Raw genomic sequence first — 19849 nt, 5'->3', positions numbered from 1 at the left:
TGTATGACTTCATATTATGCTGGTTAATACTTTGGGGACTTGTAATTAAAACCAGAGGGTTGCCAGTTCAATTCCCAACAGTGCGCCCCAGAGCAATCATTCTTAACCTTTAACGGATTCAGTTTGCAGCCTACCATTTAAACAGCATGCAGGCACGAGCAAAAGAAGAGGAGACGAGACAGATTGTGGAAAATACTGAGGGAGAGTGGGGGACACCATCGGGAGGGGGATGTAGGGAGAAAAAAAAACACACTCAGAGAGAGGACATGGGTGAAAAGGTCAAATGGGTTTTTGAAAGACCTTTTTGCCAAAAGATCTTGTGTAAGAGGAAAAGCCTTGTTTTGGTGCTGAGTGCATGCACAGCCATGAGCTGAGCTACAGTAGCTCAAACAGGCGAGTGTATGAGGCCTCACAGTGTTGTGTTATTTTAACCCCGCCTGCATCACTGCATGGACTGTACCGCTGAGTTGTGTGTTTGTGCTGTGTACATGAGTGTGTTTTGATGTAAACAGGAACTTAATTCTTCATTTCCTGTTCATATCCTGGTCCTGCAACAACCAGGCTTTCTGTACCTGCCATATTGTTTACATTAGTGTATGGGTTTGCGTTTTTGTTTTTCTAGTTGCACAGAGGTGCCCCATGTGCGGCCTAAACAGAGGCACCTTTAAAATCAAAGATGTCACATATTTTAAAACAGTATTTCTCTGCAGATAAGTCACGCACGTTACAGTGGGCTTCTGTGGGAGTTACTGCAGCAAGTCAGATCAAAGCACAAGAGATATGGATAGTAAACCGGAATTCTAGAGGATAAAGTAACACTGATTTTTTTTTTTTTTTATTTTGTGACAGGAGAAGCTGATGACTCCAGTGCCAGTGTAGAAACAGAGGAAAAAGAGGCCACTGCTGAAGAAGAGGAAGAACAGAAAGAGGAGGAAGAGGAGGAAGAGGAGGAAGTACAGGAGGAGGCAGCAGCAGAAAAGGAGGAGGGAGGCGAAGAGTGTGAGCAGGAACCAGAGAAGGAAAAAGAGGAGGCGGAAGAGGACAGCGGCATCCTGAGCGACAAGGAACGACAGAATGAGGAAGTGAATGAGAAGGACAACTGCTCGGCCTCCAGCATCTCCTCTGCCAGCAGCACTCTGGAGAGGGAGGAGAGGGGGAGCAGTGAGAATGGTGAGCAGTTTTATATTGCATTGCGAACTCATATTCAAGTTACATTTCCTAGTCTAGTTGGAAGTCAGTAAGATGCTTTTAAGGATTTTATCCAGAATTTATAATCCTTATTACCTCCTTATCCTATACCCCCCTCATTCAAGACTTTCAGTACTAAACTACAGTCATGTATTAAGTTACAATGTGGAATCTGTTGTCACCAGTAACACTACTGGGCAATTTTTTTGATGAGTGGGTGTCATTATTATTATTCCAGTTTACAGCAGCAGATACAAATGCAACACAATGCCTTACTTTAAATGTAGTATAGTCTCAAAGCCTCCTCCTTACACCTCCTCCTAACACACAAGCCCTCCAGATATGCTACAAGTGATGAATGTCGCTGTTGGGATTTCTCTTTCTGCAAATGAGTGAAAGCTTTAAAAGTGTGTGTACCATCAGGCTGGTTGGTGAGCATCTGTCAGTGGGGAAACAGCATAAAGCGAGTTGATTGGTGAAGTGAATCCCTTTTGGGAAGCTTTTTTATTAAAAAAAAAAAAGACAAAAAGCCATTTCTCACAGTGACAGTTCGCCTACATGCAGTGTAAGGAAGCCTGTATGTTGAACCATAAAAGAGTCAAGTTTAGCAAAAATGAAAACAAAAAACTTTAACTTTAACTTTTTAAAGGTTAATTTCTAAAACCCACCAGATCCTACAGCTTATACTTACAGTACTTTGATTTAAAGCCACATCGACAACGACATGCAGTGTGTGCTCTCTCTCATGTCACTATCTCCTGTTACCCCCATCAGGCTTTAAGGAGGCAGAGGTGAACGAGCAGAGCAGCAAACTCCTCAACAGCAAGCTCTTCATGCTGGACATGCTGTACTCCCAGAACAAGAAGCCCAGTGACGAGGAGGAGGAAGAAGACGATGCGGAGAAGGAGAAAGAGAAAGGCGAGGGGGAGGATAAAGAAACCCAGGAGGACACTGATGGGCAGCAGGGAGGTAACGAGGAGAGCAGCAACAAGGACCACCGCGGGACCATCCGACCGTTCGCCGAGCGGTTTGGAGACCTGATCAAGGACCTGGTGTCGCCGCACGCTCACCTGGATGTCCCAGCCAATGAGCCCCCTCCTCCCCCACCCAAAAAGGAATCGGACACGATCTGGGACCAGCTCCTGGCCAGCCCTCGAGAGCTGCGCATCGGGGACATCAACTTCACCGACCTGACGGAGGACGATGACAAGGACATTCTGGACGCTGTTTTGATGGGAGGATGCGGAGACCTCCCGCCCCCGCCGCCTCCTCCACCATGCATCCCCCGGTTCCCTCCACCCCCACCCATGCTAGGCAGCTGCCCCCCACCCCCACCGCTGATTGGGATTATGAGGCCTCCTCCTCCTCCTTCCTGTAGTGCCTCAATTCCAGTGCCTCCTCCTCCTGAGCCGCCCCTCTTCAACAAGAAGAAGAAGACAATCAGGCTCTTCTGGAGCGAAGTGAGTCAAGATACAGTTACCAGATAAGGCCTTTTGGACCAAAGAAACAATTGCATATCTATTTCTATTCAGTGTTGCACACCATATTCCGAAGTACACACAACTTTTTTAATTTAAGTTAATTTTCCATAATTTCAGTTTTTCTTGATTACAATAACTAACCTTACTACATTTGCAGGGCACCAGTAGACAATATCACTTTCTCTCTGTGTGAGGAAGAATTCAGTCATGTTACCATTTTATTTTGTCAGACATATTTGATCCATGTTGTCGGTTGGGCAAGATGTTTTCCAGGTAGTCATCAGGGGCCACCTCTGCAGGTCATGACCCACCCGACATGCTCCTGTTGCTGCTGTTATTTGTGGGTTTTTTTGTGTTCAGAGCCTCTCATTTACCTCTTTTATTGTAGGAAATGGGAGTCTAACACGTGTCTCTGCCTAACGCAGTCCATTCCTGCTCTGTTTGTGGTCAGGTGCGTCCGACAGACGGTCAGTACAGGGACTACAAGAGGAGTGGAGACTCGCTCTGGTCCAAACTGGAACCAGTGAAGTTGGACACAGCCAAACTGGAGCACCTGTTTGAAACGAAATCGAAGGAAATACCAGTCACAAAGGTAAGCGAGCAGTAGGGTTCAGAGAGGTTTGGAACGCCAGTTTATGGTGTCACTGCATGATACTGCCTTGATTATTTATCACAGTGGATCCAAGTACAGTGCTCTCAGTTTGTTCATGTATTTCAGCCTGGTCATCTTGCCGGTCATCTTGCACCAATATATGAGATGTGTGTGTGTGTGAAATTCTTAATCCACCACATTTTGTATTTCACATACTTAAAGTCCAATCAGCTCCTCATATAAACCACAGAAGGCATGTACTGTACATACATTTGTTGTCCGTTATTTTCAGCACTTGAAAGTTGATGTTTTACGGGTTAAACAAGGTCATGTGTGTCCTGATCCTGACCAAACAGCGCGGTTTTGAATCCTTCATAATTCTCACAAAGACTCTAAATAAGAAAAGTATGGTCTGCTAAGGTGGTGCAGCTGAAACCAGGCCTCTCGAGCTTTGAACTCCAGAGCCACTGCTTCAAAACCACATGTCCTGTTAGCGCCGAACCAGATAGTAACTCACCACAGCTCGGCTTCTCGTCTACACGTAATGTGACAGTATGATGGTGGTCTGCAGCTGTAGTAGCAACATGGCTTAAGCAAAGCTGCCAGTTAATGAGAGAATCCAAGACCACCAGAATACTGAAGCCATTAGAGGTCAGTGAAAACCTGACTAGCTTAACTTGTTACTGCTTTGAAGGACTCTTCTTTGCTGCCTTCTTTAGGTTCAGTTCAGTTTTCTTGCATCAGAATGTTAAGTATGTGCTGTAGATATTAAAGATCATCAATAACACAATGGTTAAAAAGAGGGATAACTAAAAGTCACATTTTTTATTAAATCTTCAAGTCTTTGCCTTTAAGGTTCATGACGTATGCCGATGTATTTCAATAAACTACTGCAGATAGATCAAATGTATACTTTAAAATGAAGTCAGTCTAACATTGCATAACAACACAAACTTGTACTGTAGTCTACCAGGCTCCATATGGTGAGGCTATAACTTCCTGGTGGCAGTAACCAGGCCTTAACACCTACTCTGTTACACTTTTATGTGGTAACATATTACGACTTCCTTCCATTAATAGCTTATAATGGCCTTATAAAGTGGTGGTGAGGTCATTTGTTCACATACAGTGACAATATGTCCCCAGACATGAAAACACCCACATAAACACACATATTGTATAGACTTAATTTGTGTTGGTATTTTCTGCTCCGACTTAACATATAGTTCCCACAGCTGCAGTCAATGTAACCTGAGTGATGATCCCTCTAATCCTTACCAAACCATAAAGCAGACCACACAGAGAAAAGAGAGAGAGAGAGAGACGAGAGGAGAAAGAGGGAGACCCGGCGTTGACCCTCTCCTACCATTTTTGTGCCCTAGAAAACAGCAGCAGACGGCAAGCGCCAGGAGATCATCGTTCTGGATTCCAAGAGGAGCAACGCCATCAACATCGGTCTGACGGTGCTGCCTCCTCCTCGCACTATCAAGACGGCCATCCTCAACTTTGACGAGTACGCGCTCAACAAGGAGGGCATAGAGGTGAGGGATACAGGTGATGTTGAAAAGGAAGACATGATATATGATATATGCTGTCTTCTCTGACCTCACTCTCTCCTCACCTTTAGAAAATCCTGACGATGATCCCCACAGAGGAGGAGAAGCAGAAGATCCAGGAGGCCCAGCTGGCCAACCCTGACGTCCCGCTGGGCTCAGCAGAGCAGTTCCTCCTCACTCTGTCCTCCATCAGCGAGCTCTCTGCCAGGCTCCAACTGTGGGCCTTCAAGATGGACTACGAGGCAACCGAGAAGGTCTGTGTAAACATGGGACAGATTGAATAAGGAAAAAGTTAGATACTTAGCATAAGAATGTAGAGGGGGAAGCCAAGACCATTATCAAAAACCCTTTTAAAATCATATTCAGCAAGTGAATGTGGTTTTATTAAAGCAGAAACAGACACATACGAAGCCAAATGAACTCCGCACCATTAAGGTTTGAGTAAATGTGTGCAGCATGTGTGCTTTTGTGTGTGTGTATGTGTGTGTGTGTTTTAGTCCCGCGTCAGTAAGTATCAACATCCCTTTTAGTACAAAAAACATCCTGCAAAACATCAACATAGTTACATCATAACATCATAATGAAATATGCACGCTTATTAGCGGCACCTCGTCTTCCTCGGGCACACCATGTTTTACTCGAGCGAAGAATGCATCCAGGAGGAGAAGTTCAAAGTGAAAAAAACACAGAGAATGAACAACACCCCCCCCCCCCTCCCTTTTCTGTCCTGTGAATTTTACGGCTTTCCGCAGGATGCAGTTGTCTTTAATCTCTCCATGAAAGGCATGATTACTGACTGCACGTTCAGCGGAGTGGCGTTCCCGACTCGGTGGGACAGTTTGGTAGTGGGAGGCTTAATGGAGGGCAACATACCGCGCAGGCACACAAACACATGTACGCAAGAGGACCTGCCGCAGGAAAACAAAGGCTTCATGCCGCTTTTGCACGTTTGATAGCGAAGGTTGACCGAGGCCGCAACCTTTGAACGACCTCTCACGACCTCAACAAGACGAGATGAATAGCGCTGGGACACGGGGTGCACCTGCTCGCCACTTTTATAACTGTAGACTCACTGAACACATGGTTTTAGGAGCCTTAATTGACTCAACTAATGATGTGTGTGTGTGTTTTTCTCTTCCCAGGAAGTGGCTGAACCTCTGCAGGATATGAAGGAAGGTATGGAGCAGCTGGAGAAGAACAAAACTTTACGCTACATCCTGTCCACGCTGCTCTCCATCGGAAACTTCCTCAATGGCACCAATGTGAGTCACGGCCATCACAGGTTCCCATCATCACACTGGGACATAACGACAAGCCTGTTTGTATTACTGCTCTGCAGTACTTTGTAGAGATAGTTAGTAGTTTAAAAGAAGTGTGGATTTTCTTAGCCTGTAATTAGTAAATTAAAAATCACATATTAGCCACTATAATTTGGTTCCTTTTATGTTCATTTTACAAACAACCGTAAGTGGATTTTTGTGAGAGTTTGTCATTACATAGGAAAACACAGAAACAAATAACACAAGTAAGGCAAGTAAATAAGTAAGTCTGTGTGTCCCTGTGTCCAGGCTAAAGGCTTCGAGATGACGTATCTGGAGAAGGTTCCAGAGGTGAAGGACACGGTTCACAAGCAGTCACTGCTGCATCACGTCTGCTCTGTGGTGGTGGAGAACTTCCCTCAGAGCACCGACCTCTACTCCGAGATCGGAGCCATCACGCGATCTGCAAAAGTATTTTATATTCCTCTTATTGTGCATCCTTACTCTGCAAAACATTTTCAAAAACTTCCCCACCGCCTTTAAAATGTGCCTTACAGTGACCGGACTGAAGTTGAAGTTTTACATGTCTGTGTCCTACACAATACCCTCATTTGTGTCAACGTCTCATCCGTCAGGTGGATTTCGACCAGCTGCAGGAGAACCTGTGTCTGATGGAGCGGCGCTGCAAAGCCTCATGGGACCACCTGAAGGTGATCGCCAAGCATGAGATGAAGCCCCAGCTGAAGCAGAAGATGTCCGACTTCCTCAAAGACTGTGCCGAGAGGATAATCATCCTGAAGATTGTCCACCGCAGGATCATCAACAGGTAGCGGCAAAGTGAAACCTTTAGAGTAAATCTCAAACAGCCTAAAATACACCAACTCTTAACAGTTAGAAAAATGGCATTACACCTGAGAAAAGCACGTTCATCCTCTCTCTCTCAGGTTCCATTCGTTCCTGTTGTTCCTCGGCCATCCGCCCTACAGCGTGAGAGAGATCAGCGTCCACAGGTTCAGTAAAATCCTCAGTGAGTTTGCGCTGGAGTACCGAACCACCCGAGATCGCGTGCTGCAGCAGAAACAGAAACGAGCCGACCACCGCGAACGCAACAAGACCCGAGGAAAGATGATCATGGATGTCAACGCTCCGGTGAGCTTCATACACACACACACACAAACATTTTCCTTGTTCTTTTCTTTCCAAACCTAGCGCTGCTTTTTCCTAATTTTCTCTGATCTAGCCTTTGACTTTCACGCTTTCTTTCCCCTGTAGTCTGATGACGAAGAGGAGAGTGAGGTATCAACATGTGTACTGGCTGCCTGCATGTGTCTGTGTGTCTGTCTGTGTATGTGCGGGTGTGCATGAAACCACTAACCCTGACTGGACCACTTTGCTGAAAAACAGATTTACTGATTTTAACATCTGAGTGGATCAAACAAGTGCAGAATCATAATCTGGCTGGATGTTTGAGTCAAAGCCCAAAATGAAATAAAAAAAATCCAAGCTGCCAAATTCTTATTCTCTTTCACTCTCTCTCTACCCCTCAGTGCGGTCGGTACGGCTCCAGCAGCAGCAGCGCCCCGAGTGGCTGCCAGGAGAGCGAGCAGCCTCAGGGTCTGGGCCACACTGAGGATGCTGCAGAGCATGAGCACATGAAAGCGGTGCTGAGAACCAGCATAGGCGGCATCGAGAAGGAGGCCAGCGGAGTACCGGGGCTTCGGACAAGGACGAGATCCCGGCCTGGACGGGGAGGTGAGGGTGACAGTGTGAAGTCGCGAGAGTCACGTCACTGTAAAGGATCTCTGTGTTCGTGCGCAGCCTTTGTCATTCTGCTCCATTTGTTCAGGTCGCAGCATGCAGGCGTGGACGCCACCTGTGGATGACACTCAGATAGGCGGAGAGGATGCTGCAGACGAGATCATGGAGCGTATAGTGAGGTCTGCCACTCAGGGTCCAGGAACCAGAACCCAGCCCAGAGAGAGGAGGAGGTCCAGGGCCAACCGGAAGTCATGTACGGCCTGAATACTTAACTACTCCGTATCACATACTGACTCTAAGCTGGTTTTCCTTAAATTGTGTTGGACAAGAAAAGTGACCTGATAAAATGTATTCAAAAATGTCCGTATTTATACTTTTCTAGATTTAAAATGCTGGTTTCAACATGCTCTTAATGTAGAATAATCTCCCACAAAAAAATGAAGCTGAAGAAGCTGTTCACATTAGAGTGAGAAAAAATTCCAACATCATTTTTGCCCCTGTTAGGATTCCAAGGGTGTGAAATTTAAAAGAAGTGGGGGTCAATGAGGCAGGGAGCTCCTACTGAAAGACATTGTTGGTTGCATTATGGGAAACGTAGGATCCAGTGTTCTTGGAGCTTGGGACTAAAAGAGAGACTTAAGAGACTTACATAAGAATATAAGGACGTATTGGCCTTTGCTGTGTCAGTCTTAACCAGTCTTTATCTAAGGACTAAATTGTTATAATAACCATTCGCACTGGAAATCAGACATCAGAAGCAGTTTGAGACTTGAATCACTTCTTGAACAAAGAATGATTGGAGCGGCCACAGAGGTGTTTGGGGAGAGCATCAGATTTCACTTTAAAGTCACATTTTAATTGTATAATTTTCTTTTTGCATAAAACAGTTATTAGTATAAAGTGTGTTAGTTTCTTGTACATTACCTGCAAAAATAGTGCACCATAATGAAGCTTAGTTTATGGTACATACTGTGTAAAGTGAACACGTAGTAAAGGGTTGGGACACAGCATCTATTTGAACAGAGCCGATGACCACGTGATAACTAGTCTTCTCCTCTGTTCTGGCAGTGAGGCGGACTCTGAAGAACGGTCTGACCCCGGAAGAAGCTCTCGCTTTAGGACTCACCGACTCGCCGGACGCACAAATGTGATCCTCCTGCCTGTCCTCATCGCCGCGGAAACACGGCTACAATCAGAAGCGACATCGTCCGTCAGCCGCCAGTCACTCCACCAGTTTCAAACCCCTTTAGGTTTTTGCCAGCTGCTAATTTTGCCTGATGTGTCTGAGTGATGAAGCTGCAGCCAAGATAGTGTTTTTTTTTTTTTAATGCAGCACAAAGAAAAAGAGGAAGTGAAGAAAGAGAATGCGTCGGATCAGGACTGATGTGTTGAGCTCAGTGACGCTGAGCGGAAACATTTTTTATTTATCTAAACAAATATTTGACATGTTACATTAGTCCAAAGGGATCCTTTTTGCTTGTGTGTTTCTGCAGCTGTGAATTCACCTTTTTTCATTTATTTAAACTGTGAATTGATTTGTGCTCCCGTCCAGTTTCAAAGAATTCTCAGAGATCACCGCGAACAAAGAAGCTCACTGAGAATGATGCCTTGTGAAAAGGCAAATGTTTGCTTCTGCAACCGCACGTTCGACAAGTGACGAGCAGAGTTGCGTTTAGTAGGAAAGTGAAAGGGCCTTCAATCTGATGTGTGCCTTTCAATCCAAAGGTACGACTCTGTGCCTTTTTCGCCATCCCTCGCTCGTTTTACTCACCTCCTACTTCTCCAATAACTCACAAATGTCACATTCACAGGAGTGGTTACATCGAGTATGACCGTTGACTACAATGAACTTTTTTATTTTGGCAAAATTGTTTTCAGTATTTATTTGCAAAGCTCAGACATTTTGCACCTTACTTAACATAGAGAGTGTCTCGTGCTGAAAGAAACGAGTGATTCAAAACACAGAAAAAAAGAAGTTTTTATCTCAGAGGAACTGTTTGTAAAGTGTAAAAAGACAAAAAGATAAAGACATTTTTTAAATTTTGAAGGACATGCAGAGACTTCTGCGTAAAACGTGTAAATGCCCTCATCAGCTGCCAGGTACTAAATACTATAGTACTACAGTGTGCATGTTTAGTGCGGTTCATGTGATGTATTATTTTTGTAATTTCTGTAGAAACTTGTATTATAGTCTGAGAGAAACAAGGCTATTCTGTGAATTGTAATAAAAGATAAAAGAAATAAAAGGTGTGGTCATAGCTGAAATGTGTGCCGGAAGGGCGGAGCAGTGTTGGGACATTTGAACTCTGCGGGTCACACTTTACTTTGTATGAACTTGAACAGGTTGTGGATGTAGTAAGTCCCAGCTGAACCCTCTGCTCTCTGCTACGACAAACCTGGGAGATGTCACTGCATAAATACCATGTAGTGAGCTGAACATGAAACCGTGGATACAAACACTTTCACTTGAAATGCCGTGTATACACATTCTGCAATAAAAAAAAACAAGACAAAAACCAGTGAGTGAAAAAAAGGAAGTGCATGTCATTCTTTTTCACTGTTTTCACTTCTGACTACACGCTAGAACACGTGCTAGTGCCTCTACTGACTAACCTTTGGAGCAACGAGGTGCCATAAACTGCTCACTTTACTTGTGCAGTTCAGCGTTGAGTCTTTTGCTTTTCTTTCACCGAACTGTACTGTCTGTGCCGCTGACGCTCATGGCCAAGTCTATGAGCCTGCTGTGGGGGGCTGGATCCCCTCCCTGCTGGAGGGTTCAGATCACTCTTGAGGAAAAGAGGCTGCGGGGCTACAAACACAGGCTGCTGTCTTTTGAGAGAGGAGAGCACAAATCCCAGGAAGTCTTGGAAATCAACCCGAGAGGACAGGTGGGTGTGCTGTAGCATGCACATACAGCTGAATCCAAGTACAGAGAAAAAAAGCCTATTCAGTTAGCAGCTACAGTAGATTAACATCATCTAGGGTGGCCTCTGAATAGAGGGTTAATTTCCTATACCTACAATAAACTGTAGCTATAACTTATAAACTGCACTGCATAATTACCTACCAAACATTCATGTAATTTCACTCTACCAGCTGCCTGCCTTCAAACATGGAGACAACATAGTGAATGAGTCCAGTGCAGCGTGCTTATACCTGGAGGTAAACTTCTCACCATTCCAAAGAGTTTAAAAAAAACAGCATAAGAAAATACTGTAAAATCCTGAATATTATTCTGCATATCGACTATGACACACAGATCTGATCCTTATGTTTCCTGTTTGTTTTGCGTGCGACAGAATCAGTTCAAGTCCCAGGGCAACAAGCTGATCCCCGACAGTCCTGCAGAACAAGCGCTGCTGTTCCAGCGCCTGATGGAGGGCCTCGGCCTCACCGATAAGCTCAGTAAGACACACACACCCTCCACCCAGTAGAGAGGAGGGGGAAAAAATGGACAGAACGCACACACTCACACACTGTAGTGACACTCACACTGGATCATGTGTCTCAGATTCAGTTGTCTACTATGACTGGTTTGTCCCCGAAGAGGAGAGATGTGATTCTGCTGTGAAGAGAAACAAGGAAGCTCTGGCCGCTGAACTCAAGCTCTGGGAGGGTTACCTGGAGAAGGTGAACACACGCACACACACACACACACACACACACTGACAGACTTGTACACACATTGTGCTGACAGCAGTGCCTCTTTCTGCATCAAGGCGGCTGCAGGCTCATACCTAGCAGGGGCCTTCTCGTTGGCCGATGTGATCGTCTTTCCCAGCGTTGCTTATGCTTTCCGCTTCGGGTAGGTGACTGAGCTCAGTGGCCGATGGAAGAATGAGCCCGGACTGCTTTGTTTTGCACTGACATCATAACCCTCTTTCCTGTCTGCAGGCTGTCTGTTGGACGCTTCCCGAAACTGGCCAAGTATTACAGGCTGCTGAAGGACAGACCCAGCATTAAAGCCAGCTGGCCCCCGCACTGGCTGGACAGCCCACAGGGTTATGACATCCTGAAGGATCTCTGAAACACACAAACATTGCTTTCACCATTTTATTATATACTTTATGATTACATAGAGCTATATTAGAACTATATTATTTTAAGACAAAGTGTGTATTTAATTTCAAATCGCCAATGCTTAACACATTTAAAGGGTCGACATCACCATAAAGTGCCTTTGAGACTTCACAACAACAACAAAAAAACCCAGAGATTTTCCATTCAACTTCATATTCACTGTATTAAGGAAACCTTAGGCTGTTAGAAATGCAAGTTGGTCAAGCTCCATCACTTTTTATAAATTAAATGCAAGCAGACAAAACACGAGTGAAGCGCAAAATATGTCCACCCTGTCATGGATGAATTCAGAGTAAAGTAAATATATTTGAATTGCATTACAATATTAAAATATACACTTTCAGAAAGATATTTGGTCCCTTTCTCAACAATATATTTAAGTTCATAGGCAAAGTGTTTTGACATTAATGAAATTATTGCAAAATATTTGTTTCCTTGTAAATAACATGCATGACATTATAGGCCTTGGTCTACCAGCATACTTACGGCTGTTCTGGTTTCCCTCATTTTGTATGAATGCAGCCTCATGTGGACAAAGAGGGTTTGAAAGTAGCCCTCTGTCTGAGGATCAGCAGGGTGAGCTGCATGTCACAGGTTGTTTAACATGCTGGTCTATCGTGCCATCAACACAAAAAACAAGCAGCAAAGAAATCTGATAAAATTAGGTTTCCTTGTGATGATTCAGCACATGCCGTATAACTGCAAAGTCTATGGTTTGGGTAACAAGGGACCTTCAGCTCCTCACGTTCCCTGTCACGCTTTTCTGTCAGCTGTCATGAAGAGAAAAATATAAGCTTGCTTACTGAGACATCAGTTCAATTCCTCATACTTAATAACAACTGATTAGCCATCTTTGTGCATTGTTTCCTGTTTTTTGCTCCCCCCTTTTGATCATTCTTTGATCACTCTTTTAAGAGGAAAATTAAACATTCACCGTATCATCAGTTTAAGATGTACCTTCATCAAAATTCTCCTGGAAAATAAGCTTATTATTAAAAAGAATGCTGTTTTTGTCTTGTGTAAGCAAAGTGGAGAGTATTATTTACAATATTTACAACAATGTCCTACTGTCTGTACGTGGTTTGAATGGAATGTGTGTTTTCCTGGAAGCACAATATACACGTCTAGGATGATCTGGCTTCTGCTCATGCAAGTGTACTTTGGGTCTGCATGATGGTATATATTATCTTGTCCTACGAACATATTGGTGATTACACCCAGGTGTTCCTCTGTGTGTACCCAAAATGAGGAGCATCCCTCCATTTTACAATAGTTGGTTCTAAGCTGTCTGAATGTCAGCCAGTCAGTTTGTATGGAATTCACCCGAGCAACTGACCCATATGGTGAAGGCTCGCTTGTGTTTTCACTGTTAGGTTTCCACGAGCAGGAGATTGTTGGCACGGTTAGGTTACTTCTCCTTGTCAACACCAAAGACACTGACAATCAAACTCACAAATTTAATTGATTACAAACTTTCTGCAGACCGATTAAGTATGTAATTTCAACATTTTGACACTACAATATCTTGATGTAATCTTCTTCGGGTTTAGATCTCCCTCTGTGGTGGCACAGAATCGTCCGGGCGTCACTTGGTGTGTTGTGATGTCATCTGTCTTTCTCTGATGCTCCTAACAGTGTTTTCAGCGTAGCCACTAAGCGGCGCTAGGCTCACACTCTAGTGGGTGTGGATCAGCGTTGGGTGTTTGTCACCTTAATTTGCTTCCTCTGCTGCAGGCTCAGGGACTTTCCTGCAGTGTGAGTGGTCAGCAACACTTGGAACGGGCCTAGCCATCTCTTATTGTGCCACGACTTCCTCCTGTGGTCCTACACCACTATGTAGTCGCACAAATGGTGAAACCTTTTGTGAGCCAATGTTGATCTATGGCATCTATCACCCCCCCCTTTTGATACATGGTCTAACCCATGTGTCAATTTTGCAAAATGAGGGAAAAAATGTTTGGGTAGGCAGGGGTTGCCATTTGGTCCCACCCAGACTCCATCTCTATGTGTGGCTCCTGCTTGACGCCATTGTTGTTTCTTTCATTGTTTCATTGTTGTTGAGGAGAAAGACTGCAGGGGTGTGAGATCAAGTGGCAGTGTGTAGGTTTTGCTAGGAAGTGCTAAAAAGGTAATTGTGGTTGAAAGAGGAAGTTGAGCCGCTGCTTTAGCAGCTGCATGGAAACAACTTGAAACAACGTCTGTGGACTGCCTGATTAACAGCTTTCAGGTCTTACACAGACCTCCATGACTGAGACTGACCCTCTACAGGTGCCTTTTTCACTGGAAAAATTGGTGTGCGTACAGGTGAGTTAGGACATGGGCTTATAACACCTGCTTTCAGTAATGACTCAAACACAGGTTTAATCCCTTCTACAGCCTTTGGGTTCAGTGGATATTGTTTCTTTTGTGGTCTGTAGTCAGATTTGGGAGTGATTTCCACTGGTTCAACATCTTTAATTAGACCCACGTCATATTTGTGTTTAGCCCAGAGTTTAGAGGGAACTGACTACAGTTCGGGTGGCAAATCTGTAAGGGAGAGGTGTGTGTGTGTGGTTTCTAGAAGATAGAGAGAACGCAGCGCTGCGAGGCATGCCTCATATGGTGTTCTAAATGTTCTAAGTCTTGGAGAGTACATGACATTCAATTGATGTGTGATTTGCCAATCAGAGGCCTCATGACATTGTTTTGTGAATGGTCCTAAATCTCTCCATCAGTCTGTTTTACTCTTAGAAAGAGAAATGTGTGTGTGTAAGTTGTCGACATCATAGAACTGTGCCTGTTGTGGTGTGAGTGAAATTGACACACAGCTGCGCGTAGAGCTCCAGTAAAGATATTCTGTTGTTAAACGATTGTTCAAATTTGACAGGAACCCTTCGTCCCAATTATAATCAGGTTCCAATGACACACTGTGCAGTGTAAATGTTTTGGGTTCATTGTTATGCCTTTATGAGGATGTACTCTGTTCTTAGCTGCAGCAGCTAAGAGTGTGGCTTCATCCACTGGGATGAGCCATTGATAGACATACAGTCGTTCAGAAATTTCTCAGTGACGTCATCAAATCCAGGTCTGTTCCTGGTTACTTTAAGGCCTTCTGCTGTTGAGATTAAATTTATACCAAATTGCAACATTAGGTCTCTGCCTAACAAGTTGACTGGGCATTGATTTGAGGACAAAAATGAATGTTTCAGTGCCGTTGGCGGGCGGTTTTTGTCCTCTTTATCAATGGAGGTTAAAGGAGCCGTGAGCTGTTCTTTAATTGTTGAGCCTGAGGCTCCTAGAGAGTACACAAATCTACCACTGACTTTGATATTTGGTATTTCTGATTGTTTCAGGACCGAGGGTGGCTCCTGAGTCCACTAGAAATGTGACATCATTACCTGAAATTCTCAATACACATGTTGGCAGTTTTTTATACAGTTCAGATTCACACTTCACATATTGTCCATCTATTTTAGCTTGTTTTTTTTTTTTTTTTATATATGCTGAATTGCTTCGTGTATCAGTATGCGTATCAGTATAAGTGAATCAGTATGTGTAAGCTGCTCTTCATTGCGCGTGTTAAATGTGTGAGTTGATGTTGGTGTGTTACCCCCTGCTGAAACCGCAGGTTGACTGGCTTGGGACTGGCTTGCACTGGCACTCAGTCAGACTGAGTGTTCCTCATCAGTCCCCGGTCTCTGCCACGTGCCACGAGGCAGCAGGCCTCTTCCTCTATTTCATGGTTGTGAGTTACATGGACAGTCTTTGGCCCAGTGTCCGTGACATGTTCAAAATGTTTAATATTATCATGACTATAGAATGAAATAATCAAAATCACATGTTTTTTTTTTTTATTTTTATCAAGGAACATGTTAAGGACAATAAGAATATATAAAAAGTGTTTTACATTTGTCTCATTTAACGCTTTATTATATTCATTGAAGTTAGCAGAGCAGCGTCTGGAACAAGTCAAAGTCTCATACACCTAATCAAAGGAAATGGTATAAAATGAGGGAAACACAAGTGACTTGATCATTGTAATGATATCTGTGTAAATGTTTGACCATTTATGATAAATCCTCAGAATTTCTTTATTTTGTAATTTGTCCATAAAGACTAAGTGATTCTCAAGAGGACACCAAAGGCATTTTATACAGATTTGACCTAAAAAAAAAAACCAAAAAACAATACAGGCTTTGAGGTAATGCTATGATAAAGGAAAATTAATTTAAAGTTGTACTACATTCTCCATGCCAGTAGGCGGCAGTGTGCTTCTTTATCACAGTTTGAGATCCCCCATTAACTGTGGAGAGGATAACGAGCAATCATTCTAATCTTGTGCGCAGTTCTTCCGTGTCTTCAACGACGGTGGCAATTAGAGGGTTGAGGCTGCAGACTGTTAAACCTACTGACCATGGCCCAGGACATGACTCTGCTGTGGGGCTCCGGCTCTCCCCCCTGCTGGAGGGTGATGATCGCTCTGGAGGAGAAGAACCTGCAGGGCTACAACCAGAAACTGCTCTCCTTTGAGAAAATGGAGCACAAGTCCCAGGAAGTGTTAGATATAAATCCCAGGGGACAGGTAGGGTGCAACTTAAATTCACCATAACCTGTCAAACAACGTTAGACTATCACCCCGTTTCCCGCTCCCAAATAATACTGTAATACAGCAACTTCAAACCCCACCGTCTCTATTATCCCCGATTGACGCGCTTTCATTTGTACGACAACGCCAAACTACATTCAAAACTTAACCTATTCTATATTTTCCAGCTCATCAGCACAAAAGTAAACTTGTTCATACACGACTGAAGACTTAACACCAATCACGGGGATGTGCATTTTAATTCGGCTTACATTCATACTTTCAGTTCACTTTTCGAGAATATTTGAACTTTCGATTTCAAAATTCAATTTCCTGTCACACAAACGCAGTGCTAAAGGAAAGAGTTTCTACAGTAATGCTAGATAGTGGCTAGATGTACTATCGGCATGCTGTTATCATAAGACTGTAAGCATTACTCAAACGTCAGATAATTTATCAGGAAAGCAGATAAGATTTAATTGATTGGATTTTGAAAGTAGTTTGGTGTAGTGTATAAATGAGCCTTTTATATGCTCTATGATACAGCGAACAAATGCACTACACTTAATTTGCTGCAATTCATATTTGCACATTCATTTTACCTTTTAGAAAACACTACATGCACTGAACCAGGTTTTGTTCCCCAAGAGTCCCTGTGAGGTTCGGCTCAGCAGGTTGTCTTAGCTCCCAGTAGCCTTAGCATTAAAGTACAATGATGATTATACTAATAGCAGTAGTAGTTTGACTTACTTATATTATGGCCTGTTTGTTTGTTTTTTTTCAGCTTCCTTCTTTCAAACATGGAAATGTCATCGTGAATGAATCCTACGCAGCCTGTTTTTACCTGGAGGTGAGCGACCCTGTTTGTCAGCTTTAAAAAAATGGATCCAACAAGCACGTTTTACACAATAACACAAAACTCCACATTATGTTCAAATGTTTGTGCCTTTTTTTTCTTTCTCTTGATTGCAGAGTCGGTTCAAGTCCCAGGGAAACGCACTGATCCCGAACAGCCCGGCAGAACAAGCACTGATGTACCAGCGCATGTTTGAGGGTCTCACGTTCTACGACAAACTCAGTAAGACAAGTAGAATAGATCCCATAAGCAGGCGGGTTAAACACAGCAAATTAATAGAGACAAAGCAAAGTATCATTTAAAGGGTGAGGCAAGTGACATTCTGTAATTTCTCATTATCAGCAAATCACATTAAAAGACAAAATTATAGTGGGTGACATCTTCCTTTGTACACTTAGTTTATTATGAGTCCTGTTCACCGTCTTGGTGCTGAAAATACTCACTGCAACAAATGTGTATCAATCCACTGCAAAAAATAGTCCCTCAATAAATGCACCATTTACACCTTTTAGAGAAACCTCTGCTAAGAACTACAGTGCCCAGCTGTTAGAGGTCTTCTTTTTTTTTTTTTAAATAAAGAAACTCTAGATTTGTGACATTATTTTCATAGGGATGTCAAATAATGCAGCTTCATGTGTGTGTATTTTTTTTTTTTTTAGATGCTGTCACCCACTATGACTTGTTTGTCCCTGAAGGAGAGAGGCATGACTCAGCTCTGGCAAGAAACAGGGAAACTCTAACCACTGAACTCAAGCTGTGGGAAGGTTACCTGCAGAAGGTAGTGTACAGTGAACACACACAAACGCAAGCTCAGCATGATGTGTTTAAACATGCTGTATTTTTCACCTTTTTCTTTCAAGCTGGGCTCCAACTCACACCTGGCAGGACCGTCCTTCTCACTGGCAGATGTCACCGTTTTTCCAACTGTTGCTACTCTTTTCAGATTTGGGTAAGTGGGAGAGGGGCGTTGTATTTTCTAGAAGAGCGGAATGGCTTCATATTGCAGTTCAGATGTCTCCTACCTTCTCTTCTGTAGGCTGCCTGACGAGCGTTACCCCAAACTGGGGGAGTATTACGCTCTGTTGAAGGAGCGGCCCAGCATCAAAGCCAGCTGGCCTCCTCATTGGCTGGAGAACCCGATGGAACAAGACACACTCAAAGACATCTGAGATTCACACACACGTCGCAGTAACGTCTGCTGCGATGTTTTGGTTCGGTTTCTATAAGATGCTTTTGATTTTGTTATAGTGTCAGCTCACAGCTTGTCCGATATGATACAGCACTGATTTTTATGATACTGAAGAGGAAAGTGTTGATCATCAATGTGTTCTAGATATATTAGTGTCCTAAGAGCAGGAATATGGTTTTTTATTGGTTTTTCGCCAAGCTTTTATATTTAGTTTAAAAGTGTTGACAATCTTTTAGACTCCCACTACAGTGAACATCTCCTGTGGGCTCTCCATATGCACTGCATTGTAACCCTGTATATTGGCTTTTGAATTATACTGCGGCTTAGGCCAAATAAAACCAAGACGTTGCTACTGAAGACCTGCATAAATTCTGAGAGTATGAGAGGCATTAAAGTCTCTGTTCTGGAGTGTGTGTGTGTGTGTTTTAGATGGTCACATACAGCCAGGTGACGTTTCACACAGATTTTCAATCTCACAGCCCAATAAAAAAAAAAAAAAAAAAAAAAGGTAGGTGGCCTCTTCAAGGACATGACCTGATGGTTTTATTGTTTGAAGAGCCCTGCCAAAACTGGTTTGCCCTGTACAAGGGTAAGCAACAATTCCCTGAGCTGCCGTGACTTTGCATAAATGGGAGTTCTGTATCGTATCTCGTGCGCGATTTAGATTTTCATGCAAAGCATAGCCTCTTTCCTGCATGTCTGGCTTCATCACTTAAAAAAACAGCCGTGCATTTGCTGTCCAGAGGCATTTTTACATCCCTGTGAACTGGGGTTCAGATCCTGCACATTCTGCCATAATACTGGATGTGCAAAGCGACATCCTGTTCTTCGTCTTGGTCCTTTTATCCAGCTGCACCTGTTGATTGTTGCAGATCTTTCTCTGGGTCCATGCCGAGCTCTGGCACTGTGGATTTCCCCTGTTGCGCAGCCAACGATCACAGGGGCAGTTAATATTTTATGTGATGAGATAACTATCATGGGGCTCATACATGTATCAATGAACCACTATGCTGGAAAAGTCTGTAGCCACAGGTCTCGGCCTTTATGACAATGATATTGAACTGATGCTAAATGCTGATGATAACATGCGGGCAATCAGCCTTCAAGACCAAAGTCAGGATTTTTCGAAATAAAAGTCAAATAGTGCAGAAACACAGCAAAATGTGACTTAAATTGGCAGACAGACCCGAACAATAAGGGTCTCATGTGTCAGAGAACTTCATCCTTGCTACAGAGCCTCTACATTAGAAAAGAAAGACTGCAGCCTGAATTCTGTGTACTTCAATCATTCTCATTTAACCTGTTTATACAGAGGGGTCCAGTGGG

General features: G+C 43.6%; 3 protein-coding genes across 5 annotated transcripts in view; all 3 read left to right on the top strand.

The window, feature by feature from the left end:
* fhod3a (formin homology 2 domain containing 3a) overlaps positions 1 to 10353 on the top strand; it is a 48260-nt gene extending 37907 nt beyond the window's left edge. The window contains exons 15-27 of the mRNA XM_070846122.1: positions 850 to 1170; positions 1963 to 2648; positions 3121 to 3261; positions 4644 to 4802; positions 4889 to 5071; positions 5960 to 6079; positions 6386 to 6547; positions 6712 to 6902; positions 7021 to 7225; positions 7349 to 7372; positions 7624 to 7828; positions 7923 to 8087; positions 8903 to 10353. Coding sequence (XP_070702223.1) covers positions 850 to 1170; positions 1963 to 2648; positions 3121 to 3261; positions 4644 to 4802; positions 4889 to 5071; positions 5960 to 6079; positions 6386 to 6547; positions 6712 to 6902; positions 7021 to 7225; positions 7349 to 7372; positions 7624 to 7828; positions 7923 to 8087; positions 8903 to 8985 — 2645 coding nt within the window. The 3' untranslated portion in view covers positions 8986 to 10353. The remainder of the gene's footprint in view (positions 1 to 849; positions 1171 to 1962; positions 2649 to 3120; positions 3262 to 4643; positions 4803 to 4888; positions 5072 to 5959; positions 6080 to 6385; positions 6548 to 6711; positions 6903 to 7020; positions 7226 to 7348; positions 7373 to 7623; positions 7829 to 7922; positions 8088 to 8902) is intronic.
* A 201-nt stretch (positions 10354 to 10554) lies between these two features.
* LOC139215203 (glutathione S-transferase A-like) lies at positions 10555 to 12181 on the top strand. Of its 2 annotated transcripts, XM_070846088.1 has the most exons (6): positions 10555 to 10722; positions 10931 to 10996; positions 11134 to 11239; positions 11346 to 11464; positions 11554 to 11639; positions 11729 to 12181. In XM_070846088.1, the coding sequence occupies exons 1-6, from the start codon at positions 10555 to 10557 to the stop codon at positions 11859 to 11861; spliced, it is 678 nt and encodes a 225-aa protein (XP_070702189.1). In that variant the 3' UTR covers positions 11862 to 12181. The 2 variants fall into 2 exon arrangements, with proteins under 2 accessions (XP_070702189.1, XP_070702190.1); XM_070846089.1 differs by lacking the exon at positions 10931 to 10996 and having other exon boundaries at positions 10556 to 10722.
* A 1896-nt stretch (positions 12182 to 14077) lies between these two features.
* LOC139215412 (glutathione S-transferase A-like) lies at positions 14078 to 18880 on the top strand. Of its 2 annotated transcripts, XM_070846372.1 has the most exons (7): positions 14078 to 14218; positions 16240 to 16475; positions 17263 to 17328; positions 17451 to 17556; positions 17994 to 18112; positions 18195 to 18283; positions 18371 to 18880. In XM_070846372.1, exons 2-7 carry the CDS (start codon positions 16308 to 16310, stop codon positions 18501 to 18503), a joined length of 681 nt encoding a protein of 226 aa, XP_070702473.1. In that variant the 5' UTR covers positions 14078 to 14218; positions 16240 to 16307; the 3' UTR covers positions 18504 to 18880. The 2 variants fall into 2 exon arrangements, with proteins under 2 accessions (XP_070702473.1, XP_070702474.1); XM_070846373.1 differs by lacking the exon at positions 14078 to 14218 and having other exon boundaries at positions 16222 to 16475.
* Positions 18881 to 19849: the final 969 nt, after the last annotated feature.

Source organism: Pempheris klunzingeri, chromosome 16 (assembly GCF_042242105.1).
Source record: "Pempheris klunzingeri isolate RE-2024b chromosome 16, fPemKlu1.hap1, whole genome shotgun sequence".
NCBI classification, from domain to species: domain Eukaryota; kingdom Metazoa; phylum Chordata; class Actinopteri; order Acropomatiformes; family Pempheridae; genus Pempheris; species Pempheris klunzingeri.
The sequence above is the reverse complement of the archived record's forward strand: the minus strand, read 5'-3'. Positions and strand labels throughout refer to the sequence as shown.

Excerpts from the sequence above, each read along its gene's own strand:
- LOC139215203 (XM_070846088.1), top strand. The coding sequence starts at position 10,555 with ATGGCCAAGTCTATGAGCCTGCTGTGGGGGGCTGGATCCCCTCCCTGC. Across the intron at positions 10,723-10,930 it reads AAATCAACCCGAGAGGACAG|CTGCCTGCCTTCAAACATGG; the intron begins GTGGGTGTGCTG and ends TCACTCTACCAG. Across the intron at positions 11,465-11,553 it reads GGGAGGGTTACCTGGAGAAG|GCGGCTGCAGGCTCATACCT; the intron begins GTGAACACACGC and ends TTCTGCATCAAG.
- LOC139215412 (XM_070846372.1), top strand. The coding sequence starts at position 16,308 with ATGGCCCAGGACATGACTCTGCTGTGGGGCTCCGGCTCTCCCCCCTGC. Across the intron at positions 17,329-17,450 it reads CAGCCTGTTTTTACCTGGAG|AGTCGGTTCAAGTCCCAGGG; the intron begins GTGAGCGACCCT and ends TCTTGATTGCAG. Across the intron at positions 18,113-18,194 it reads GGGAAGGTTACCTGCAGAAG|CTGGGCTCCAACTCACACCT; the intron begins GTAGTGTACAGT and ends TTTTCTTTCAAG.